Below are 26,884 nucleotides of genomic sequence, written 5' to 3'. Positions count from 1 at the left end.
ATGGGGTTGTTAGGGAGGTGAATGCAAGAGTTTTGGAAAGAGGGGCAAGTCTGTTGTGGATGAGAGAGCTTGGGAAGTGAGTCAGTTGTTGTTCGCTGATGATACAGCGCTGGTGGCTGATTCATGTGAGAAACTGCAGAAGCTGGTGACTGAGTTTGGTAAAGTGTGTGAAAGAAGAAAGTTAAGAGTAAATGTGAATAAGAGCAAGGTTATTAGGTACAGTAGGGTTGAGGGTCAAGTCAATTGGGAGGTGAGTTTGAAAGGAGAAAAACTGGAGGAAGTAAAGTGTTTTAGATATCTGGGAGTGGATCTGGCAGCGGATGGAACCATGGAAGTGGAAGTGGATCATAGGGTGGGGGAGGGAGCGAAAATCCTGGGAGCCTTGAAGAATGTGTGGAAGTCGAGAACATTATCTTGGAAAGCAAAAATGGGTATGTTTGAAGGAATGGTAGTTCCAACAATTTTGTATTGTTGCGAGGTGTGGGCTATGGATAGAGTTGTGCGCAGGAGGGTGGATGTGCTGGAAATGAGATGTTTGAGGACAATGTGTGGTGTGAGGTGGTTTGATCGAGTAAGTAACGTAAGGGTAAGAGAGATGTGTGGAAATAAAAAGAGCGTGGTTGAGAGAGCAGAAGAGGGTGTTTTGAAATAGTTTGGGCACATGGAGAGAATGAGTGAGGAAAGATTGACCAAGAGGATATATGTGTCGGAGGTGGAGGGAACGAGGAGAAGAGGGAGACCAAATTGGAGGTGGAAAGATGGAGTGAAAAAGATTTTGTGTGATCGGGGCATGAATATGCAGGAGGGTGAAAGGAGGGCAAGGAATAGAGTGAATTGGATCGATGTGGTATACCGGGGTTGACGTGCTGTCAGTGGATTGAATCAGGGCATGTGAAGCGTCTGGGGTAAACCATGGAAAGCTGTGTAGGTATGTATATTTGCGTTGTGTGGGCGTGTATGTATATGCATGTGTATGGGGGTGGGTTGGGCCATTTATTTCGTCTGTTTCCTTGTGCTACCTCGCAAACGCAGAAGACAGCGGCAAAAAAAAAAAAAAAAAAGAAAAAGCATTATATGGTTGCAAGGCATTGGCTATAGATGAGGTTGTACAGAGAAGGGTGGATGCGTTGGAAATGAAATGTTTGAGGACAATATGTGGTGTGAGGTAGTTTGACTGAGTAAGTAATGAAAGGGTAATAAAAGGAGTGTGGTTGAGAGAGCAGAAGAGGGTGTGTTGAAATGGTTTGGACATATGGAAAGAATGAGTTAGGAAAGGTCGACAAATAGGATATATGTGTGAGGTGGAGGGAACAAGAACAAGCGGGAGACCAAATTGGAGGTGAAGGATAGAGTGAAAAAGATTTTGAGCAGTTGGGGCCTGAACATGCAGGAGAGTGAGAGGTGTGCAAGGATAGGATTTGAGTGAATTAGACAGTACCGGAGTGGATGTGCTGTCAATGGACTGATCCAGGGCTTGTGAGACATCTGGGGTAAACCATGGAAAGGTCTGTGGGGCCTGGATGTGAATAGGGAGCTATGGTTTTGGTGCATTACTCCTGACAGCTAGAGACGAAGTGCGAGCAAATGTGGCCTTTATTTTTTGTCTGTTTTCCGGGTGCGACCTCATTGACATGGGGTGGTGATGCTGTTCCTTGTGGGGTGGGGTGATGCAGGGAATGAATAAAGGCAAGCAAGTACAAATATGTACATCTATATGAATGTATATGTCTTTGTATGTGTATGTTGATATGTGCATGTATGTATGTATATATATATGTGTATATGAGTGAATAGGTCTTTCTTTGTTTGTTTCCTGGCACTCTCTCTGATGTGGGAAACGGTAATCAAGTGTATTAATAAAAATGATAATATTACTTGTAGAGCATTTATTATAATGAGTGTAGATCCCTTATGTAGATTATACCCAGTTAGAAAAAAGGCAATCAATTATACTGATAATAGTGATAATTATGATATTGCTTGTAGAGCAGTTATTATAATGAGTGTAGATTCTCTATGTAGATTACACCAAGTTAGAAAAAAGATGTGTTAAGTCAGATGAAGTACATTTAGCTTCTTTCATCAGAGTTCTTTGGTGGCACTGGCAATACTGGCTTAACATTTCATGTGTGGCGGGGTGGTGACAGAAATGGGTGAAAGCAGCAAGTATAGGGGAGAAAGAATACTTCCCACATATTCCCTGCGTGTCGTAGAAGGCGACTAAAAAGGGAGGGAGTGGGGGGCTGGAAATCCTCCCCTCTCTTTTTTTTTTTTTTTCTCCAAAAGAAAGAACAGAGAAGGGGCCAGGTGAGGATATTTCCTCAAAGGCTCAGTCCTCTGTTCTTAACGCTACCTCGCTAACGCAGGAAATGGCGAATAGTATGAAAGAAAGATATATATGTATATGTTTGTGTGTGTATATGTTGAAATGTATTGTTATGTATATGTGTGTGTGTGTGGGCTTTTATGTATATGCATGTGTATGTGGATGGTTTGGGCCATTCTTTTCTGTTTCCTTGTGCTACCTCGCTAACGCAGGAGACAGCGACTAAGTATAATAAATGTGTGGCGGGATGGTGATGGAAATGGATGAAGGCAGCAAGTATGAATATGTACATGTATATATATATATATGAATGTATATAAATATATAAATATATATGTATATATATGTATAAAAGAAAGAGACAGGAGGTCAAGAGAAAGGTGCAAGAGGTGAAAAAAAGGGCAAATGAGAGTTGGGGTGAGAGAGTATCATTAAATTTTAGGGAGAATAAAAAGATGTTCTGGAAGGAGGTAAATAAAGTGCGTAAGACAAGGGAGCAAATGGGAACTTCAGTGAAGGGCGCAAATGGGGAGGTGATAACAAGTAGTGGTGATGTGAGAAGGAGATGCAGTGAGTATTTTGAAGGTTTGTTGAATGTGTTTGATGATAGAGTGGCAGATATAGGGTGTTTTGGTCGAGGTGGTGTGCAAAGTGAGAGGGTTAGGGAAAATGATTTGGTAAACAGAGAAGAGGTAGTAAAAGCTTTGCGGAAGATGAAAGCCGGCAAGGCAGCAGGTTTGGATGGTATTGCAGTGGAATTTATTAAAAAAGGGGGTGACTGTATTGTTGACTGGTTGGTAAGGTTATTTAATGTATGTATGACTCATGGTGAGGTGCCTGAGGATTGGCGGAATGCGTGCATAGTGCCATTGTACAAAGGCAAAGGGGATAAGAGTGAGTGCTCAAATTACAGAGGTATAAGTTTGTTGAGTATTCCTGGTAAATTATATGGGAGGGTATTGATTGAGAGGGTGAAGGCATGTACAGAGCATCAGATTGGGGAAGAGCAGTGTGGTTTCAGAAGTGGTAGAGGATGTGTGGATCAGGTGTTTGCTTTGAAGAATGTATGTGAGAAATACTTAGAAAAGCAAATGGATTTGTATGTAGCATTTATGGATCTGGAGAAGGCATATGATAGACTTGATAGAGATGCTCTGTGGAAGGTATTAAGAATATATGGTGTGGGAGGCAAGTTGTTAGAAGCAGTGAAAAGTTTTTATTGAGGATGTAAGGCATGTGTACGTGTAGGAAGAGAGGAAAGTGATTGGTTCTCAGTGAATGTAGGTTTGCGGCAGGGGTGTGTGATGTCTCCATGGTTGTTTAATTTGTTTGTGGATGGAGTTGTTAGGGAGGTGAATGCAAGAGTTTTGGAAAGAGGGGCATGTATGAAGTCTGTTGTGGATGAGAGAGCTTGGGAAGTGAGTCAGTTGTTGTTCGCTGATGATACAGCGCTGGTGGCTGATTCATGTGAGAAACTGCAGAAGCTGGTGACTGAGTTTGGTAAAGTGTGTGAAAGAAGAAAGTTAAGAGTAAATGTGAATAAGAGCAAGGTTATTAGGTACAGTAGGGTTGAGGGTCAAGTCAGTTGGGAGGTGAGTTTGAATGGAGAAAAACTGGAGGAAGTAAAGTGTTTTAGATATCTGGGAGTGGATCTGGCAGCGGATGGAACCATGGAAGCGGAAGTGGATCATAGGGTGGGGGAGGGGGCGAAAATTCTGGGAGCCTTGAAGAATGTGTGGAAGTTGAGAACATTATCTTGGAAAGCAAAAATGGGTATGTTTGAAGGAATAGTGGTTCCAACAACGTTGTATGGTTGCGAGGCGTGGGCTATGGATAGAGTTGTGCGCAGGAGGATGGATGTGCTGGAAATGAGATGTTTGAGGACAATGTGTGGTGTGAGGTGGTTTGATCGAGTAAGTAACGTAAGGGTAAGAGAGATGTGTGGAAATAAAAAGAGCGTAGTTGAGAGAGCAGAAGAGGGTGTTTTGAAATGGTTTGGGCACATGGAGAGAATGAGTGAGGAAAGGTTGACCAAGAGGATATATGTGTCGGAGGTGGTGGGAACGAGGAGAAGTGGGAGACCAAATTGGAGGTGGAAAGATGGAGTGAAAAAGATTTTGTGTGATCGGGGCCTGAACATGCAGAAGGGTGAAAGGAGGGCAAGGAATAGAGTGAATTGGAGCGATGTGGTATACCGGGGTTGACGTGCTGTCAGTGGATTGAATCAGGGCATGTGAAGCGTCTGGGGTAAACCATGGAAAGCTGTGTAGGTATGTATATTTGCGTGTGTGGACGTATGTATATACATGTGTATGGGGGTGGGTTGGGCCATTTCTTTCGTCTGTTTCCTTGCGCTACCTCGCAAATGCGGGAGACAGCGACAAAGCAAAAAAAAAAAAAATATATATATGTATATGTTTGTGTATGTGTTTGTGTGTATACGTTGAAATGTATTGGTTTGTATATGTGTGTGTGTGTGTGTGTGTGTGGGCTTTTATGTATATGCATGTGTATGTGGATGGGTTGGGCCATTCTTTTATCTGTTTCCTTGTGCTACCTTGCTACCGCGGGAGACAGCGACTACGTATAATAAATAAATGAATAGATATGTATGTATTATATATGGATAGAGTGGTAAGAGAGACAAAAGCAGAACAAAGAAAAAGGAGTGCAGAGATGGACTGTGACATTGAGATATGGTGGCTAGTGGCAATCCTGTTTGCGAATGATACTGTGTTGTTTGTGAAAAGGAGTGCAGAGATGGACTGTGACAGTGAGATATGGTGGCTAGTGGCAAGCCTGTTTGTGGATGATACTGTGATGTTTGTAAAGAGTAGTTTCAGAAGGTTGTAAGTGTGTTTCATGATGTGTGTAAGCATAGGAGATTGAAGGTTAATGCAAGTAAAAGTAAAGTAATGGTGTTTGAAAGGAAACAGAGTGAAAGTATAGATTTTTTAAAACCATATGGTGAAAGAAGAAAGTGTACTGAAATGTGCTGTGGATATTGGGGTAAAAAGACTGGAAAAAGTCAGGGAATTTAAGTATCTGGGAGTTGTCTTGGGTAAGTATGGTGATTTGGAAGGAGAGATAAGGGAGAAAGCAGTACAGGGTAGAAGAGTCATTGGGTCCCTTAATAGAACAATGGAGGGTATAGGTGTAAGTATGGAAGTGACGAGAGAATAAAGGGATAGCATATTCCTCCCAACCCTGACCTATGCAGCTGAAACATGGATGTGGAATGAGGCACAGAGGTCAAGAATCGAGGATGTGGAAATAAGCTGTTTGAAAAGAGCATGTGATGTGACCAGATGGAATGAAGTAAGAAATGAAAAGGTAAAATGTAATACTTTGAGGTGGTTTGGGCATGTGGAAAGAATGCAAGACTGGGAGTTTACAGGGAGAGTGTATGATAGTACAATAAAAGGGGTTGATGTGAGCAGAAGAACACCTGTGATATGGGCAAATAGGGTGGAGGAATACTGGAGGGAGAGAAATAGAGGAAGAATGCGTGGAATGGTGTATGTGAGGGAGGCATGTAAGGCCAGGGATAAGTGGAGACTTTTGCTGTGATTACCCCTTGGTGGGAGTTTCTGGAAGGAACAGGTGTCAGAGATGTAGATAGATAGATCATGATTGAAGTAGACTCTTATTGGACAAAGATGGACTTAAAACTAGAGAGCTGCAATTACCAAGAGTTTGTGGTTCACACTAAGTGGAGAAAGCTTCTGCTACCCCACAAATTAGGTAGGGTGTTGGAAGGTCCTAACCCCAAAATATCCAAGAAATATTTCTCTTGGGACAAGGCCTTAGAGAGAAAAAAAAAAATTTGAAATTTCAATACCAACTTTTCTTTGTTGTGAGGGAAGAAGTTTGATATAAGACTAAAGAGTAGAATTTCTGTGTATTATTTCTGAAAACTAGTGCTGTCCTTTGATTTTTTTCATGGTAAGTGTTTATGTATGAAGTATTCTTAAATCATTTTATTGCAAGAAGTAGACGGTATTAGAGCAAAGTGTACATTTTTTTTGCAATCACTTTATTGTATTAAATGAATTTATTGCTGTTGCTGTTTACCTGTAAATTCTATACTAGTGATAGCAAATGGAGAGATATTTCTTCCTCTGTTGCTTTTCTTTTGTGTGTATATAAGAATATAAGAATACTTCCCACGTATTCCCTGCGTGTCGTAGAAGGCGACTAAAAGGGGAGGGAGCGGGGGGGCTGGAAATCCTCCCCTCTTGTTTTTTTTTTAATTTTCCAAAAGAAGGAACAGAGAACGAGACCAGGTGAGGATATTCCCCCAGAGGCCCAGTCCTCTGTTCTTAACGCTACCTTGCTAACGCAGGGGATGGCGAATAGTATGAAAGAAACATTTTTATTTATTTATTTTGCTTTGTCGCTGTCTCCCACGTTTGCGAGGTAGCGCAAGGAAAGAAATATATATATATATATATATATATATCTTTTTTTTTCTTTCAAACTGTTCGCCATTTCCCGCATTAGCGAGGTAGCGTTAAGAACAGAGGACTGGGCCTTTGAGGGAATACCCTCACCTGGCCCAATTCTCTGTTCCTTCTTTTGGAAAAAAAAAAAAACGAGAGGGGAGGATTTCCAGCCCCCCGCTCCCTCCCCTTTTAGTCGCCTTTTATGACACGCAGGGAATACGTGGGAAGTATTCTTTGTCCCCTATCCCCAGGGAAAATATATATATATATAAAATAAATAAATAAAATAAATATATAAAATATATAAAAAAAAGAAATGGCCCAACCCACCCCCATACACATGTATATACATACGTCCACACACACAAATATACATACCTACACAGCTTTCCATGGTTTACCCCAGACGCTTCACATGCCCTGATTCAATCCACTGACAGCACATCAACCCCGGTATACCACATCGATCCAATTCACTCTATTCCTTGCCCTCCTTTCACCCTCCTGCATGTTCAGGCCCCAATCACACAAAATCTTTTTCACTCCATCTTTCCACCTCCAATTTGGTCTCCCACTTCTCCTCGTTCCCTCCACCTCCGACACATATATCCTCTTGGTCAATCTTTCCTCACTCATTCTCTCCATGTGCCCAAACCATTTCAAAACACCCTCTTCTGCTCTCTCAACCACGCTCTTATTATTTCCACACATCTCTCTTACCCTTACGTTACTTACTCGATCAAACCACCTCACACCACACATTGTCCTCAAACATCTCATTTCCAGCACATCCATCCTCCTGCGCACAACTCTATCCAGATCCACTCCCAGATATCTAAAACACTTTACTTCCTCCAGTTTTTCTCCATTCAAACTTACCTCCCAATTGACTTGACCCTCAACCCTACTGTACCTAATAACCTTGCTCTTATTCACATTTACTCTTAACTTTCTTCTTTCACACACTTTACCAAACTCAGTCACCAGCTTCTGCAGTTTCTCACATGAATCAGCCACCAGCGCTGTATCATCAGCGAACAACAACTGACACTTCCCAAGCTCTCTCATCCACAACAGACCTCATACTTGCCCCTCTTTCCAAAACTCTTGCATTCACCTCCCTAACAAAGCCATCCATAAACAAATTAAACAACCATGGAGACATCACACACCCCTGCCGCAAACCTACATTCACTGAGAACCAATCACTTTCCTCTCTTCCTACACGTACACATGCCTTACATCTTCGATAAAAACTTTTCACTGCTTCTAACAACTTTCCTCCCACACCATATATTCTTAATACCTTCCACACAGCATCTCTATCAACTCTATCATATGCCTTCTCCAGATCCATAAATGCTACATACAAATCCATTTGCTTTTCTAAGTATTTCTCACATACATTCTTCAAAGCAAACACCTGATCCACACATCCTCTACCACTTCTGAAACCACACTGCTTTTCCCCAATCTGATGCTCTGTACATGCCTTCACCCTCTCAATCAATACCCTCCCATATAATTTACCAGGAATACTCAACAAACTTATACCTCTGTAATTTGAGCACTCACTCTTATCCCCTTTGCCTTTGTACAATGGCACTATGCACGCATTCCGCCAATCCTCAGGCACCTCACCATGAGTCATACATACATTAAATAACCTTACCAACCAGTCAGTAATACAGTCACCCCCTTTTTTAATAAATTCCACTGCAATACCATCCAAACCTGCTGCCTTGCCGGCTTCCATCTTCCGCAAAGCTTTTACTACCTCTTCTCTGTTTACCAAATCATTTTCCCTAACCCTCTCACTTTGCACACCACCTCGACCAAAACACCCTATATCTGCCACTCTATCATCAAACACATTCAACAAACCTTCAAAATACTCACTCCATCTCCTTCTCACATCACCACTACTTGTTATCACCTCCCCATTTGCGCCCTTCACTGAAGTTCCCATTTGCTCCCTTGTCTTACGCACTTTATTTACCTCCTTCCAGAACATCGTTTTATTCTCCCTAAAATTTAATGATACTCTCTCACCCGAACTTTCATTTGCCCTCTTTTTCACCTCTTGCACCTTTCTCTTGACCTCCTGTCTCTTTCTTTTATACATCTCCCACTCAATTGCATTTTTTCCCTGCAAAAATCGTCCAAATGCCTCTCTCTTCTCTTTCACTAATAATCTTACTTCTTCATCCCACCACTCACTACCCTTTCTAATCAACCCACCTCCCACTCTTCTCATGCCACAAGCATCTTTTGCGCAATCCATGACTGATTCCCTAAATACATCCCATTCCTCCCCCACTCCCCTTACTTCCATTGTTCTCACCTTTTTCCATTCTGTACTCAGTCTCTCCTGGTACTTCCTCACACAAGTCTCCTTCCCAAGCTCACTTACTCTCACCACCCTCTTCTCCCCAACATTCACTCTTCTTTTCTGAAAACCCATACAAATCTTCACCTTAGCCTCCACAAGATAATGATCAGACGTCCCTCCAGTTGCACCTCTTAGCATATATATATATATATATATATATAAGTTTTTATCGAGGATGTAAGGCATGTGTACGTGTAGGAAGAGAGGAAAGTGATTGGTTCTCAGTGAATGTAGGTTTGCGGCAGGGGTGTGTGATGTCTCCATGGTTGTTTAATTTGTTTATGGATGGGGTTGTTAGGGAGGTAAATGCAAGAGTCTTGGAAAGAGGGGCAAGTATGAAGTCTGTTGGGGATGAGAGAGCTTGGGAAGTGAGTCAGTTGTTGTTCGCTGATGATACAGCGCTGGTGGCGGATTCATGTGAGAAACTGCAGAAGCTGGTGACGGAGTTTGGTAAAGTGTGTGGAAGAAGAAAGTTAAGAGTAAATGTGAATAAGAGCAAGGTTATTAGGTACAGTAGGGTTGAGGAAGTCATGATAATTATTGGAGAGAAAAATGGGAAGTAAGTGTTTTAGAATTGAGTGGTCTCCAACATGTAAGTAATGGTTATAGGCGTGGGGTAGGGGGAAAATCTGGAGCTGAATGTGGAATCGAGATTTTGAACAAAATGGGTATGGTTTGAGAGAAAAGTGGTTCAACAATGTGATGGTTGCGAGCGTGGTATGGATAGAGCTGTGGAGGTAGGATGGATGTTGCTGGAAATGAGATGTTGAGACATGTTGGTTGAGGGTTGACAGTAAGTAATAAGTAAGATAGATGTGTGGAATAAGAGCGGTTGAGAGAGCAGAAGAGGTGTTAAATGTTTGGGCACATGGAGAGAATGAGTGAGAAGATTGACCGAGGAAATTGTGAGGTGGAACAGGAGAAGTGAATGGAGGGAAAGTGGGTGAAAATTGTGAGGGTGAAAGGAGGGAAGGAAAGAGTAATGTGGATCGATGTGGTATCCCGGGGTTGACGTGCTGTCAGTGGATTGAATCAGGGCATGTGAAGCGTCTGGGGTAAACCATGGAAAGCTGTGTAGGTATGTATATTTGCGTGTGTGGACGTATGTATATACATGTGTATGGGGGTGGGTTGGGCCATTTCTTTCGTCTGTTTCCTTGCGCTACCTTGCAAACGCGGGAGACAGCGACAAAGCAAAAAAAATATATATATATATATATATATATATATATATATATATATATATATATATATATATTTATTGTACAAAGGGAAACGGGATAAGAGAGTGCTCAAATTACAGAGGTATAAGTTTGTTGAGTATTCCTGGTAAATTATATTGGAGGGTATTGATTGAGAGGGTGAAGGCATGTACAGAGCATCAGATTGGGGAAGAGCAGTGTGGTTTCAGAAGTGGTAGAGGATGTGTGGATCAGGTGTTTGCTTTGAAGAATGTATGTGAGAAATACTTAGAAAAGCAAATGGATTTGTATGTAGCATTTATGGATCTGGAGAAGGCATATGATAGAGTTGATAGAGATGCTCTGTGGAAGGTATTAAGAATATATGGTGTGGGAGGCAAGTTGTTAGAAGCAGTGAAAAGTTTTTATCGAGGATATAAGGCATGTGTACGTGTAGGAAGAGAGGAAAGTGATTGGTTCTCAGTGAATGTAGGTTTGCAGCTGGGGTGTGTGATGTCTCCATGGTTGTTTAATTTGTTTATGGATGGGGTTGTTAGGGAGGTGAATGCAAGAGTTTTGGAAAGAGGGGCAAGTATGAAGTCTGTTGTGGATGAGAGAGCTTGGGAAGTGAGTCAGTTGTTGTTCGCTGATGATACAGCGCTGGTGGCTGATTCATGTGAGAAACTGCAGAAGCTGGTGACTGAGTTTGGTAAAGTGTGTGAAAGAAGAAAGTTAAGAGTAAATGTGAATAAGAGCAAGGTTATTAGGTACAGTAGGGTTGAGGGTCAAGTCAATTGGGAGGTAAGTTTGATGGAGAAAAACTGGAGGAAGTAAAGTGTTTTAGATATCTGGGAGTGGATCTGGCAGTGGATGGAACCATGGAAGCGGAAGTGAATCATAGGGTGGGGGTGGGGGTGAAAATCCTGGGAGCCTTGAAGAATGTGTGGAAGTCGAGAACATTATCTCGGAAAGCAAAAATGGGTATGTTTGAAGGAATAGTGGTTCCAACAATATTGTATGGTTGCGAGGCGTGGGCTATGGATAGAGTTGTGCGCAGGAGGGTGGATGTGCTGGAAATGAGATGTTTAAGGACAATGTGTGGTGTGAGGTGGTTTGTTCGAGTAAGTAATGTAAGGGTAAGAGAGATGTGTGGAAATAAAAAGAGCGTGGTTGAGAGAGCAGAAGAGGGTGTTTTGAAATGGTTTGGGCACATGGAGAGAATGAGTGAGGAAAGATTGACCAAGAGGATATATGTGTCGGAGGTGGAGGGAACAAGGAGAAGTGGGAGACCAAATTGGAGGTGGAAAGATGGAGTGAAAAAGATTTTGTGTGATCGGGGCCTGAACATGCAGGAGGGTGAAAGGCGGGCAAGGAATAGAGTGAATTGGATCGATGTGGTATACTGGGGTTGACGTGCTGTCAGTGGATTGAATCAGGGCATGTGAAGCGTCTGGGGTAAACCATGGAAAGCTGTGTGGGGCCTGGATGTGGAAAGGGAGCTGTGGTTTCGGGCATTATTGCGTGACAGCTGGAGACTGAGTGTGAACGAATGGGGCCTTTGTTGTCATTTCCTAGTGCTACCTCGCACACATGAGGGGGGAGGGGGATGGTATTCCATGTGTGGCGAGGTGGCGACGGGAATGAATAGGGGCAGACAGTGTGAATTGTGTGCATGGGTATATGTGTATGTGTCTGTGTGTGTATATATATGTGTACATTGAGATGTATAGGTATGTATATTTGCGTGTGTGGGCGTGTGTGTGTGTACATTGTGTATGGAGGTGGGTTGGGCCATTTCTTTCGTCTGTTTCCTTGCGCTACCTCGCAAATGCGGGAGACAGCGACAAAGCAAAATAAATATAAAATATATAAATATATATATTGGAAAGGATCACAGTTTTGTGCGTGATCAAGATATTCCTATGAGTCCACGGGGAAAATGAAACACGATAAGTTCCCAAGTGCACTTTCGTGTAATAATCACATCATCAGGGGAGACATAAGAGAGAAATATAACAGTCAGTTATCAACTGATAACTGTCATATTTTTTTTTCCCTCCCCCAGAGTTAAGTGATATCCTGAATGAGACTGAAACTGAAACTCCTCCAGCACTGCCACCTAGGACAGGGGGTGGTGGAGGATCCTCCAGTCGTGGATCAACACCAACCCCAACAATGGCCATCCCAAGACCTCCCTCACGAAAAGCTCTTGAGGTAACTACAGGATTTTTGTCTTGTATCATTTTGATATTTTATATTTTCTCTGAAAATCAGTGTGGTGTATTGCAGAAACATATCCTGAAAAGTTTGGGATGCAAGTCCAAACTCTGGTACAGTCAAAATTTTTAATGTGTTAGACAATGGTATATTGATGTAGATCATAAATAGTGGTACTCCTTTAGGGGCTGTACATGTTTCTCTTACTTAGCTCAAAATGGTCCCCAACATGTACTCTCTGCTCTCTCCTGGTTAGATAACTTTCAGTCCTCTACTTTATTTCTTTTTTCTTAAGTAACTGATGTCTTGGGCAACATATGTCCCAATCTAAAGCAATCTCAGTTCAGAAAAAGAAAGTAGAAATTAATCATGGCCCCACTGGCACTTGTGTACCTGACTCTTGAGAGTAGAAAAGGTATAGAAAGAGGAAGATGGTTCCACAATTTAGCTGTTGAAGGGAAGTTACCATGACAGTCAGTTTTTTTAGGGGTCAGTTTCCTTTGAGAAACTGAGAGAAGCAATAGCCAGGCACACGCCTTGGATGCAAGCCTCGGTGGTAGGAAAACATGCTGACAGTTCTTGAGAATTGTGATTCATATAATGCTGTGAAACAGATAGAGCACCAGCATCACAGTGTATAGAAAGGGATAGTTGAAGAGAAATGATGCAAGGAGAATTATTGAAATAGAAAGCTTGTAATTCTGTTAGCAGAGAGGTAGAGCCTCCATAGACCTTTGAACAGTACTCTATGCTAGGGCAGCAAAACTCCTGTAGATATTCAATTACTACTCATAAAAGAAATAAGTGTGACACCTATGCTACAACCCTAGCTTTGAGAAGCCTTTTTTGTCTTTGCCTGGTGCTACCTTGCTGACACAGGGTAGCAATGGTGTTTAGTGTGGGGCGGGGTGGCACGCGCACACACACACACACACACACACACACACACACTAATGCTTTTGACTGCTAATTATTATGTTGCTTCTCTGACCAACAGGGACCATCCTCCCGGGGACGGCAGAGCCCATCGACAATTTCAGGATTATCTCGTGCAGAGTCTGTGTCAAGTCTAGAGTTCCGTACATCTAGCATGATGGGCACCTCACGTGGACCATCTCCTCTCACTATTGGACTGTCTGACACTATACCTCTGGCTGTGGCATTTCAAGAACTATGTCATGCATACTTTAGAGGAACAGATGAATCCAAGTAAGTGAAGCAGTCATAACAATAAAGACACCTCTGTGTATATTTTAGATTTCTACAGTTATTTCAGTCATTATAAGTTTTAGATAGGTATTATCTACAGAAGTTTAGGATATGTAACAGAAAGAAAATCTTTTATGCCTACTAAACCGTTGAGGATTCCAAATTGTTGATAATCCTAAATTGTATATGTATGATAATTGATTATCCAAAGATTATGAAATATCACTATAGACCTGTAGTGTGCTGTACTCCAGACATTTATAGGTAATCATGGGACTCATTCAAATACTTACCAACCTTTTTATTTATGATTTGTTGTGTCTCACATTAAGTAAGTACTGTCCAAATTGAGGTGTTGGGAATTGGTATGCTTCAGGTTGCCCATTTTATGATGCCAGTGTTTACATTGGAAATTGTAATACAAGTCCAGATTCCAAGCCCCATGCTCCTTCCCAGTTAGTCACTTCTATGCCTTGCAGTAGATTCAGGTGGTATTCTTTCTCACTGTTCCAAGAAGTACTTTGTTGGAGATGGGAGGATCTGTGAATAGAGGTTACTGGAGTGAGGCAGGGATAAGCTTTTTATTTCTACATGGGGGGCTAGTGGCTAGTTATAGAGTGGTTTTGGTGAGAGACGTCTAGTGCTGTTGCATAGAATTAAGTAGTGGGCATGTTGTACACCATATTTTGGTGAACATATGTAGCGAGTACTTTTTCCTAGCAGCCATCTTATCCTGTGAAATGTTTTTAAGAGTTTAAAGAACTTCCTCAGAAATTAGGTGAGTGACAGTCCTTCTATGCAGATCTTTGACCAAAGTTGTAATAGAGAAATATTAATGAGTAGTATTGTATTGTTAGTATGTGTAGGAAGTAAGATTTTTGAATTATCAATTTTGAAGGATTGTGTGTTCTAAAGACAGTTTACAGTTTGGTGTGGTTTGCCATGCTTCAGATATAGGAATCAGATGTTTAGATTTGAAATTGTATTCTGAGTTGTGTGCTAAGGGCAATTCCTTGAGGGAGTTCCTGGTAGGAACATGCATCAGAGATTTAGATAGATACTGTGTGAATTCAGAGTAACTTTGTTCCATTTATGTACAGAAAATATTTTACTTCTACAGATGTCAGGTGAAAGTAACAGGAGAAATGATGGTGTCCTTTCCAGCAGGCATTGTTGGTGTGCTAGCCAACAACCCTGCTCCTGCTCAACTCTCATTCAAGGTCAACAACTTTGCTAAAATTACCAATGTTCTACCGAACAAGCAGCTGATAACAATGTTAGTGAACCTGTTTTCATATGCTTTACTCTGCTTTAGAGAAGAACCAATGTTTCATTCTTTTTTTTTATATATATTCTTATGATTTATAATGTACGAAAATGCAGTATTATCCCCCCCCCCCCCTCTCTCTCTCTCTCTCTCTCTCTCTCTCTCTCTCTCTCTCTCTCTAACATACAGCTCTGTGAATTCACTGATGAAAGTACCTTTTCATACAAAGATTTTCAAAAACACATTGATTTGTTATATGAGCTTTAGTGTTTTTTTAGTGATAGGTTACATTTTGAATTTTTTTTAAAGATTTTGTATTGAAATATCATTAAAACTGGAATGCATTTTATTTTTTTCTTCCCCATTTAGCAGAATATAGTACCAGAATTTAAGAAAGTGCACAAAAATAGAAAAACTTGTTTTCTTAAGTATGAAGATTTCACTGTTTTTAGTTTAAGAAAAACATGTTATCTGCTAGATTGGATGATCCTGTGTATGCATTAGAGATGTATCGGACATGTGAATTCAGAGATATGCAGATATCATGTTTACATATTTTGCGGTTGTGGATGTCAGTTTCTAAAAACAGCAGATACAGATGTGGATGTGAATGTCAGACCATGACATCCTTGTGGATACGGATATTTTCAGGATATTTTGCTGTATAGTATAGTAGATTAAGAATTGTTCATTTGTTATAGAACATCAGTCATTTCCAAATGGCGGCTACTTTCGTTACAAAGTGCTGTGTGATTGCAGTTTCTTATTACCAGGATGCAGGATGGGGACCCAACTCGTCGTGCATCCCACTAACCACTTTCCCCAGCCTCCACCCTTTTGAATATGATTAACTTAACTTCTAATCTATTAACAGTTGTTCTTTCATCACTTAGTCTTTAAGTATTTAAAGTACAAGATGGGCAAGTTTTTCTTCAAAAACAAAAGTTTCTCTACCTTTTCTGCTAAAAGTCACTTACATTTTGCATCATCGATCAAGCCAGCACCCCTGAATAGCTGCTCACTAAGGACACTGATTGAAGGACAGCAAAGATATTGGCAAGCGACCTTTGCCAAATCAGGGTAGATTCTCATCTTTTCTTTCCACCATTGCAAACTGTCTTCACCAGTTCCATTGACTCTCTTTTCCTTGTGATACCCCTCGATATTTTCCATTTCACTTTCAAGCCAGGGAAACCTTTTTTCAACATCAGCTCACATTGTTTGTTTCATGTTTACTACTATGTTGCTTCTATATCTTGGGGTGACTCTTTCATTAATTCAATATCTGGTTCAGAGCCTGAAACTGTGGGTGGAGTTGGTTGCCACAGACTTGGTGAGTCCCTAGAATTGGCGTACAATCACCCACCATGATTATTATTGGGCTACTAAGCTCCCAGGCAACTCTTATGAATCATCTCATATTTGGGTTGTCACCTTTAGTCAGCCAACAGAATGCAGAGCTCAACTAATGAGTTTGTGGAAATTACATGTGTAGATTGACATTCTTAGCACTCTGCCTCATAACAGTAGATTGACTTCCATAGCACTTAAAGGGTCAAATGGATATCATTGTTTATTGTATGTTTATATATATATATATATATATACCACATCGATCCAATTCACTCTATTCCTTGCCCGCCTTTCACCCCCCTGTATGTTCAGGCCCCGATCACTCAAAATCTTTTTCACTCCATCTTTCCACCTCCAGTTTGGTCTCCCACTTCTCCTCGTTCCCTCCACCTCCGACACATATATCCTCTTGGTCAATCTTTCCTCACTCATTCTCTCTATGTGCCCAAACCATTTCAAAACACCCTCTTCTGCTCTCTCAACCACGCTCTTTTTATTTCCACACATCTCTCTTACCCTTACATTAGTTACTTGATCAAACCACCTCACACCACATATTGTCCTCAAACATCTCATTTCCAGCACATCCTACCTCCTGCGCACAACTCTATCGTGTTATATGGTTCTGATTTTTTCTTCTTTTACAGGGATAATGACCAATCAACATCTGAATGTGGAATGTTCAACTTTAACATGAATGCACTCACCAGCTTATTAAGAAAACAAGCAGAAAATAATCCTTCTGCTTCATACTTCAATGTCGACATGATCAAGTATCAGGTATTTATAGTTTTAGATGCAACATTATTTGATATGTCATCACTGAACTTACTTCAGTTTGCTTTCTTACCTCATAATGAATGCTACAGTATAAGTTTAACTAACAGGTAACATACATTTGTAAATAGATATTCAAAACTAGCATGTCCCAAGGAAGTTGCGCATCCCTGTCATTTTCACTGGCCTGCTGAGATGGCACTGCAGATTAAACCTGTGCAAATATTCCCCCACAAAGTTCATGTATGACTTTGACACAAGTGGAGTGCCCCCAGCTGCTTTTGACAAAAGATTCAAGTGTGTGTGGCTAAGTAGAATGTGAGAGGACTAAGTGATTAATGTAAGGGGATGGAAATGTGCAGTACTTTTATAAAGGGAAAATTACTCAAGTTTGTGTCAGACAAGGCTGAGGATTATTGGGACCTTTAAATGAGATGCAGTGAAAGGTATGAAATCAGGCCTGAGACAGTACAGATTGTTAGGAAAGAGAAGATGTGACATTGTTAATGAAGGATGAATGGTTTGGAAAGTTATATGATTGCTTGGTCTGTGCAAGATTAAGGTTAGGAAAGAGAAGGTTTGACATTGTTAATGAAGGATGAATGGTTTGGAAAGTTATATGATTGCTTGGTCTGTGCAAGATTAATTACTCTGCAGTTCGTTTGTGAGAGGTTAATATTGTCAGAGTAGAATAGAGTGCTAGGTAGGTTTGGGAACATTGGTGCAAGAATGTGTGGAGTGTGTATATCTTTAGAAATTATCTTTGCAATGCAATGCATATTTTAAACATAAAGATGTTCATAATTGCACTTGGTATAGACACATGGAAGACTTGTTAGACAAGAGCATGGTTGATTTGTTTTGCTCTCTGTCTATCTATATGTCTGACCCCCATTCCCCTTGGGAATTCCTGTCAAGGGGTGGCGTCGGCATGAGTTTCCACTTATCCCTCTCATTACACACCTCCCTTGCATATGCCATTCCACGTATTCTTCCAGTATTTCTCTCCCTCCAGTACTCTTCCACGATATTTCCCCATGTTACAGGTTGTCTTCCTATCACATTAACCCTTGAAGAGGTTAGTGTGAGAGGAAGACCACCTGTCACATTTGTTTTGCAAAGAAGGACTACATTAGTGTGCATAATTTGTTGTCCAGGAGAGGGTTCCGAAGGTCATATGCATATGGTACTGTAGTAATATGTATGTTAGTCATTTCTTGTAGATTATGTGGAGCTAGAAATGTGAAAAAATGTGGAGGATAAGAGTGGAAATACCCAGGAATGAAAGAGTGAAATGTATCTTCCAAAAGAACTTAGGTGCAAAGCTGGGCAGATTCAAAACATCATGATAAGGGGGTGGTATGGAGGAAAGCTGCATTATTGGAGGTGGTCATATAAATTTGCAGAATGGCATGTATAAGTTGTGAAAAGATAGGTACACTACTGTCACAATATTACGGGGTGTAGAGACTTAAAAGTCATATAAATCTCAGTTGTGCGAATTTTACCTCAGTTTTCAGTGTAATTACATAGATAGAGATTGGAGGCCCCAAATAGCATACCAATTTCCTTTACCACTAAGAGAAAAATCAGAGAATTCCCAAACATATGTAATATGCACATATAGTCAGTAAAGACTAAAAATTATGTACATATTGAGGAATAGCCATGCGATCAGTCCCCAGTTATTGTCTTTTATAGTGACCAACATGGCATGGGCAAAACATGTCCCAATCAAGACCATCTCAGGTGAGGAGAAAAACTGTAGAGAAAGAGAATGTAGAAATTAACCAGGATTCTGCTGGTATTTTTGTAGACCTGAATCTTACTGATAGAAATTTACTAGAGGAAGAAAAGGTGAAAAAGGAAGAGAATTCCATAGCTCAGCTGTTCAAGAAAAGAAGGAGGAACAGTACATTTCATGTTTATTAATACAGGTATAATAAATCATATGAAAATTTTACTAACTTTCAGATATTTTCTTTCCATCTCCAGTTTCTTTTCCTTGTCCCCTCCACTTTTTCTTTCCTCACTCATTCTCTCCACATTTCCAGACTCATAACCTCTTCAGCTTTCTTGACCATACTCTTTTTACATCTCTCTTACCTTATCTTATCATTACTTACCTGATCAACACTCCTGACACCACATATTCTCGGACATTTAATTTTCAACATGTCCACCCTCCTTCATAAATTCTTATGTATCCCATGCCTCACATCCATTCAACATTGAAGGGATTGCTGTACCTTCAAACATGTCTATTTTTACCTCCTTAGTTAGTGACCTCTTTTTCCACACATTCCTCAATGCTTTCAGAACCTTCGCCCCCTTACCCACCCTGTGACTCACCTCCACTGCCATGGTTCCATTTGCTGGTATGCCCACTTCCAGATATCTAGAACATTCCAGTTCCTCAAGTTTTCTCCACACTCACACCTTAACCTGTCTCTCTGTGCTGTTAAGTCGAACACCCTTGCTTTTATTCAGATTTACTCTCATCTTTCTTTCAAACACTCACCCAAACTCAGACAACAAATTCATTTTCTCACACGAATCTGCTACCACTGTCATGTCATCAGCAAAGAACAGCTGATTACCTTCCCAGACTCCCTACTCCCCTACAGGCTATTTATGTGCCTCTTGCCTTTCTCCAAGAACCTTCCTTGTACCTCCCTCAGCACCATATCCATAAACAAATTTAATATCTATGGTGACATCACACAACCCTACCACAGACCCACCTTCACCTGGAACCACTCACCCTCCTCCCTGCCTGCTCGCACGCATGCCATACTCTCCTGATAAAAGCTCCTCACTGCTTTTAATAGCTTTCCTCCAACATCTTAATTTTATATTGAAGAAACATGTAATAGAATTAATATAGATCTTGTTGCAATGAAAAATGATAAATTTTAACAGGTGAACAGCTTGAATGGAGCTAATGCATCACCACTACAGTTAGTTTCTTATTGGAAATGTGATGACAGCCACACTGACCTACGGATAGACTACAAGTACAATTCTCATGCCATTGCCTCGCCATCTCCCTTACTGAATGTGAACATATCAGTACCTATGGATGGTGTTGTAAGAAACATGCAGTCCAAACCTCCAGGCCAGTGGTAAGTTAAATTTCCTAATGATTATTTGCTTAGATTTTTTAGAGAAAAGCAGTTTATTAAGATGGATCATTCTTCATCTGTTTCCTGGTCCTACCTTGCTGATGTGGTAAATGGCAATCAAGTATGATAATAATGATGATAATAATAATCATAGATTAAACTCACTGAATCATGCATACGTGTGTATATATATATTCGTGTACTTAAATGCACTAAGTCTAAAAGATGTATGTGTCTCAAACTAAAAGAAAGGTAGATGTATGCTTCTCATCCTAAAAGAAAGGTAAATTCCCATACATTGTATTTCATTATTCTAGTTAGATGTGCCAAGTACTGAACCTTAGCAAGACAGATATATGTGTCTGTATTCATATATAATCCCTTGGGATGGGGAGAAAGTATACTGCATACATATCTCCTTCCTGCTATAGGCTGCAACTAAAAGGAGTAGGAGCAAGGGGCTAGAAATCCTCCTCTCTATTAGTATTACTTTCTGAAAGTAGGAACAAAAGAGGGAGCTAAATTAGAATTTTTCTTCTAGGGCCTAGTCATCTGTTTTTGATATTGCCCAGCTAGGGTAGAATAGGTAAGCAGATGTGAAAAAAGTATATCCTACTTACCTTCGTTCCCCTGTATCCCCTTCTTTTGGGCTCCCATAGTGCCACATCCACCAGTTGGGATCACAGATTGAGAAGTGCAGTGATTTGTGTTTCCCTTTGTTGACTAAATGCTCGACAACTGAAGGGTAGGTGCTTAGCATTGCAGTTGCATCTTAGACATGTGAGTTTTTTGTAGATGTGTAATGTTAGAGAGATGGATTGTGTCCAGAGTACAAATAAGAAAGTAACTCCTGCATGTCCAGGGAGTGTTTTTTCACATGGGTGTGTATATCTGGTGAAATGGAGCTTAAGATTTAGTTGGCAGAGGTGAATGTTTAGTGCTTGTCAAGTTATTATAGCATGAATATGTTTTGTCAGTAGTGTTTTTTAGGGGACAGGGATCCACAAGTATATGTTGCTAAAGTGTGAGGTTAGGGTACACTTTTTATTTCTGCATTGGAGTTTGTGGTTGGTCATCAAGTGTTTTGGTGAGATGGATCATGTTGTTACAAGTAATTGGGTGCCAAGCATATGGGGGATTCTGTTGGATTTTTTTTCCCACTGTATAGGTGTCACATAATAGGTATTGTGAAGCAGTCTGTAATTTTGCTGAATGCCCTTTTTTGTTTGGTTTGTAGAACTTTTATGTCAGATTTTGAAAGATTGCATAAAGGAGCAGAGTGAAAGAATAGAACTGGTATGAACATATATAGATTTTCAACATTTATTGACCCTGACCCCGTATCTTATGGTACCAGTAGGTTAAATAATAGGATGTGCTTCTATTAGGATGGATCTAAATTGATTTTTGCATGGGTTTTGGGAGATGAATTTAAGATTATTTTTCTCTGCTGTCGTCTTATACTTGATGACATATCTTTAGAATACCCTTTTATTTACTAGTATATAGTATTACAGGAAAAATTGGTACTTCATGAGCATTGAGAAAATGAATGAATGGTGCAGGATTTTTAGTTTTCACATTTGTCAGAAGTGGAGGGGACAAGAAGGGGGAGACCAAAGTGGAGATGGAAGGATGAAGGGAAAACGATTTTGAGTGCTCATGGCCTGAATATGCAAGAGGGTGAAAGGCATGCAATGGATAGGATGAATTGGCGTGATGTGGTATACATGGGTCAACATGCTGTCAGTGGACTGAAACAGGGCACTTGAAGCAGCTGGGGGAAACCACAAAAAGGTCAGTGGATGGGGGCTGTGGCTTTGGTGCTTTACACATGAAAGATAGAGAAAGGATGTAAGTGAATGAGGTTTTTTCATCATCTGTTTATGGCATTACCACACTAAAGTGGGAAATGGCAATGAGTTATGAAAAATGAAATATATTTTTATTTGCTGTATAAGATGCCCAGTATTCTTTCCCCTTATTGATACATTAAAAAGGTTTTTTTACTCATATGTGTATATATGAGTGGATGGGCTGTTTTTCATCTGTTTCCTGGTGCTACCTCATTGACATGGGAAATGGCGATCAGGTATAATAGAAATGATAATGATATATTTCACATTAATGGCAGAGGAAAATAATTTAAGATACCACTATCCATTCCTTGAAAACACAGGCACATTTTCCTGCATCTCCACAGTGGTGCTGGTACAGGTTGCCATTTTTCTTTTTCAGGTTGATCATCCATCAAAAGTGTGTCCTTTCCAACATGTTCTCAAAAAGTAAAACAGGTTCTGTCATACATAACAGTACTGGTACCAAAATAGTATGTAAAGCCATCATTCTTGAAGATGATTAGAGGAACTCGGGCGATTTGAATTGGAGAAACATTTAGCCATATCATTGTCTATTTACTCACTCTACTGAGGAGACTTCATAAGAACAGAGATAAGATTATGTTCAGTTCATTGTCCACAACTATATTAACAGCAATAAAGATTGGCAGGGAAAGGAGCAATGTGAATGAAAGGGAAGAAAACTAAGTGTTTGAATGAAAGACAAGAATCAAAAGAACATGACTTTGTTATTTCAGCTTATTAAAGGGAAGGCTTTAACTTTGGTGAGTCTAGTCAGGAAAATTTGATGCAGGTATGGGGTGATTTAAGAGCTTCAAATATCATCATGGTTTCCATAACATCTGTTTGACTAGTGAGACTACTGGTGCTAATATCGAGATGATTATTTATGAAGGTTTTACACGTAGATACATTTCTGATGTTGATGAGACTTATTTAAAACAAAAATGCCAGCAAGGACATTCGTTAGCATGTAAGAAATTGTGCTCAAGGGCTCAAGACACCCAAAACATAACACTTCCACTGGGAGGGGATGCTAAGGGCAGTTTCAAGATTAAATGCATAGAGTTTGCAAAATCAGAGGTCTTTGAAGGGTTATGTAAAGTCTGCTTTGCCAGTGATTTGGCAGTCAGACTAAAAGGTTTGGGCTACCAAGAAAATATTTTAATGTTTAAGTTACTGGCTATTTTTGTCCATTTTTAGAGCACTACTGTGCTCATGGCAACTTGTCTAATAAAGCAGTAATTAGTTTAGTGCACTAGACCATCCACAGCAGTGGCTTGAGATGAATCCACATGTTAGGATGACGTTCTTATTCTCTGTGAAGTTTTTAGTAGTCTCACCCCATCTGTGATTTGCCATTTTTAGAGTCCACATACATTTCTCTTATCCTCCTGCCACTTCATGTACACCTCCAAATCTTTCTTTTTTCATTGCAAGTACCATTCTTATACCCCTCTTTTCTCTTTCACTAGCAATTTTGTTTCCTTATCCCACCACTGTCTGTTAGAACCTTTCTCATACACCCACCTCCTTCGTTCCATAGGCCACACACTGCACCTGTACATACAAGAAATGTTTACCTAAATACCATCGACTTCTCCTCCACTTCCCCATTTCATTTACTCTCACTGTATGCCACTCTTCACTCAGTCATTTATGGCATATTTACGCACAGGCTTTTTATTCAAGTTCACTCACTTTCACTTCTTCTTTCACACATTTCCTCTTTCCAAAACTGCTGCAAACTTTCATGCTTGTCACCCCCAAGAATAGATCTTGCATATAACTTGCTGCCACTTTCAACACATTTACTGTACATCCAACATCTTGTTTCTGTGTCAGTAAGTTAGCACACATTCGAGTAATGCCCATTAACCCCCAGTTCCACTGACCTATTTATACTCATGTATGCACCTTTATTTAAGCCAGGTATGCCCAAACTCCAGTGATTTTTCAGCACATCCCTCAACAACCTGTTCCCCGTTTTCTTTTACTCTGGGTATTCCATTTCCCCATATTGTTCCCTCAAATACCATGTCACCCACTTTTGCATTAAGTTCCCCAAGCATCAGAACTGCAGAACCATTCATTCATCTTAGCCAGAACATCCTGATTTATCAAACATAGTAACTGTTTCTTCCTCTCATTTTGGCTGCATCCTTGCATGATCAGACATGCCAGCCTTTTCTTTTGAGGATCAAGCCTCATTTAGCTCTTTTGTCTGTTCCTGCTTTTGGAGAGTAATAGCATATTCTATGTTGTACTACATTCGTTCACTGATTGTCGAATGTTTTTAATAGAATATTAAATGTCATCATCTTGAGTGTGCTTTTTTATTATCAGGTTAAAAGACCAGCAGCGAGCTGTATGGAAGTTAACCGAACTCTCACAACATTCAGCTAGTGGTGGATTGGGATCATTGAGAGCTAAGTTTGAAGTAGCAGCAGGTCCATCTACCCCAGCTACTGTTTCAGCCCAATTCAACTGTGAAGGAACAACTGTTTCTGGTTTGGAGTTTAGTCTTGTTGGCTCAGGGTACCGAGTTTCACTCGTTAAGAAGAGATTTGTCTCAGGTAAGTTTTATAAAAATTTACATCATATATTATCTGCAGATTTGCAGTGCATGGGAGATGGTTTATATATTTTTATTTAATTTTGAATTTGTTGCTCATTTAAGGTATATAGCTTTGTATTGTTGCAGTAGGTCACATTGATGTGCATGATCTAGTTTTGCTGATAACCATGGGGAAGAATGAAACATGAAAAATCCTAAGTGCAATTTTGTGTGATTGATGCATCATATCTCCCCCAGTTAAGTAATGAAAGGGTCAGAGAGAGAGAGAGAGAGAGAGAGAGAGAGAGAGAGAGAGGTGGTAATGAAAATAGTTTGGTTGAAAGAGCTAAAGAGGGTTTGCTGATATGGTTAGGAATGGAGAGAATGAGTAATGAGAGGTTAACAAAAAGTATGTCAGAAGTGGAAGGAACAAGAAGCTGGGGTAAACCAAATTGGAGATGAAAGGAAGGAATGAAAAAGATTTTGTGTGAATGGGGCCTGAACATGCAGAAGGGTGAAATTCATGCTCAGGATAGAGTGAATTGGAACAATTTGGTATATAGGGGTAGATGTACTGTAAGTGGAGTGAACCAGTTCGTGTGAAGTGGCTGGGATAAGCCATGGAAAGATCTGTGGGGCCTGGTTGTGGATTGGGAGCTGTGGTTTCATTGCATTACACATGACAGTTAGTGAATGGATATGATTGAATGCTGCCTTTCTTTGTCTGTTCTTGGCATTACATTGCTAACACAGGAACCAGCAATCAAGATTTATTTATTCTTCATGTTCGCTGTTTCTTGCTTTAGTGAGTTAGTACCAGGAACAAACAAAGAAAAGCCACATTCACTCACAACATTCTCTAACTGTCATGTGCAGTGCATTAAAATTCAGTCCCTTATCCAAAACCAGGCCCCACACACCATCAAAATTGGAGTTACTGTACTCTTCCCGCATGAGATTACCTCACAAGTGGAAAATCACCTTCAGCAAAGTTTTCTCATGGGAATACAGTCTCATCAAAGAAATTCTGACTCCAAAAGAGTGTATATTTCTCTGCTAGTGAAAGTGATGCAGTCTTTGGTTGCTGGAGTCTCCTCTCAAAAAATGTCCTAGGTAGCACTATGGCTCTTGAAAGAGGTCTTCGGGTAATTTTCAGTAAGTTTAATATATTTAAGATATGTAAAATGTGTACCTAATGTGTTATTCATTCAGTAATCTTTTCCTCCTCAGGCAAATACATATGTGATGCAGATGCTGTATTAAGACTACGCTATGGTTCAGTTCCAAGTTAGCAGTAGGTAATGTAGTCATTATTTACACTTTTTTTAACACCAGTACTATGAAGTGAAGGCTAGAGCCTGAAGTTTAATGTCAGAGGTCATCTATGAAGATTATAGCAGTGGCTTTTATTCAAGAGACTGCACTCACAACTCAGGGGACCAGAAGAAAAGCAAGGAACAGGGCACTGGTGACACTGTCACTTGCCATGATATGCGCTGAACTGGTCAGTATCATTTAATGCATGGGCTAGAAAATATCCCTTATTGTGGGAAAGAATACCACCTTAGTCTTTGAGATCATCTTAGTTTGAATTGCTATCATCATTTTCTGAAGGATCATTTATACCAAAATTTATGATTTGGTTATTAATTTTTAGTGGTGGTTATCTGTCATGTTGTTAAACTGTTTAGACAGATATTATCACTGAATGAGTTATCAGTATTTCCTTCTACTTGACTATGAAAGAATTAAGATCATACACTTTCCCTCGTGAATTATTTATTTAGTCTTTTGTCTCCTAGTTTTGAAACATCTATAAAACTTTCTCAAAACTAAGCTGATAAATGATTCATCATAATTTTAGGTAAATGTTTTGAGAAGTAATAGGGCTGAATCTTGTACATCTAGAAGCTCTAATATTGAAATAGATTATTACAGTTGAAATTACTCTTCATATTATAGCATAATCACAGAAACTTGTTTACAGAAACTAATCATGATACAAAAATTTAATTCAGAATATGAATAATAAAGGAAAGGTTGATGCTGTGCTAAGTCAGACACTTATGTTGGTATAGAATAATTTTTGAAAAATTAGTTTAACATGTATACATTTTTACATACTTCTGTAAGATCATACCATTAAATGTGCTTTGTTCAGTGTTTAAGATGAAAC

General features: G+C 40.0%; 2 protein-coding genes across 9 annotated transcripts in view; one reads left to right on the top strand and one right to left on the bottom strand.

Moving 5' to 3' along the window:
- The window catches only part of LOC139748206 (F-BAR domain only protein 2), a 138,001-nt gene extending 111,118 nt beyond the window's left edge, over positions 1–26,883 (top strand). For 7 of the 8 annotated variants that reach the window (XM_071661094.1, XM_071661057.1, XM_071661040.1 and 4 more), the window contains 7 exons: positions 12,410–12,558; positions 13,559–13,770; positions 14,891–15,046; positions 17,038–17,170; positions 20,090–20,292; positions 24,498–24,727; positions 25,939–26,151. In XM_071661094.1, coding sequence (XP_071517195.1) covers positions 12,410–12,558; positions 13,559–13,770; positions 14,891–15,046; positions 17,038–17,170; positions 20,090–20,292; positions 24,498–24,727; positions 25,939–26,000 — 1,145 coding nt within the window. In that variant the 3' untranslated portion in view covers positions 26,001–26,151. Of the gene's footprint in view, positions 1–12,409; positions 12,559–13,558; positions 13,771–14,890; positions 15,047–17,037; positions 17,171–20,089; positions 20,293–24,497; positions 24,728–25,938 lie in introns of all 8 variants that reach the window. The other variant, XM_071661076.1, reaches the window with a different exon arrangement.
- Positions 14,190–26,884, bottom strand: part of Klp98A (kinesin-like protein 98A) — a 132,699-nt gene continuing 120,004 nt past the window's right edge. Inside the window, exon 26 of the transcript XR_011712561.1 lies at positions 14,190–14,310. The gene's annotated coding sequence lies outside the window, so the exon portion shown is untranslated. The remainder of the gene's footprint in view (positions 14,311–26,884) is intronic.

The sequence above is a fragment of the Panulirus ornatus genome, chromosome 5 (assembly GCF_036320965.1).
Source record: "Panulirus ornatus isolate Po-2019 chromosome 5, ASM3632096v1, whole genome shotgun sequence".
In the NCBI taxonomy this organism is placed as follows: domain Eukaryota; kingdom Metazoa; phylum Arthropoda; class Malacostraca; order Decapoda; family Palinuridae; genus Panulirus; species Panulirus ornatus.
Note: the sequence above shows the minus strand (reverse complement) of the source record. Positions and strands in the feature narration are given on the sequence as shown.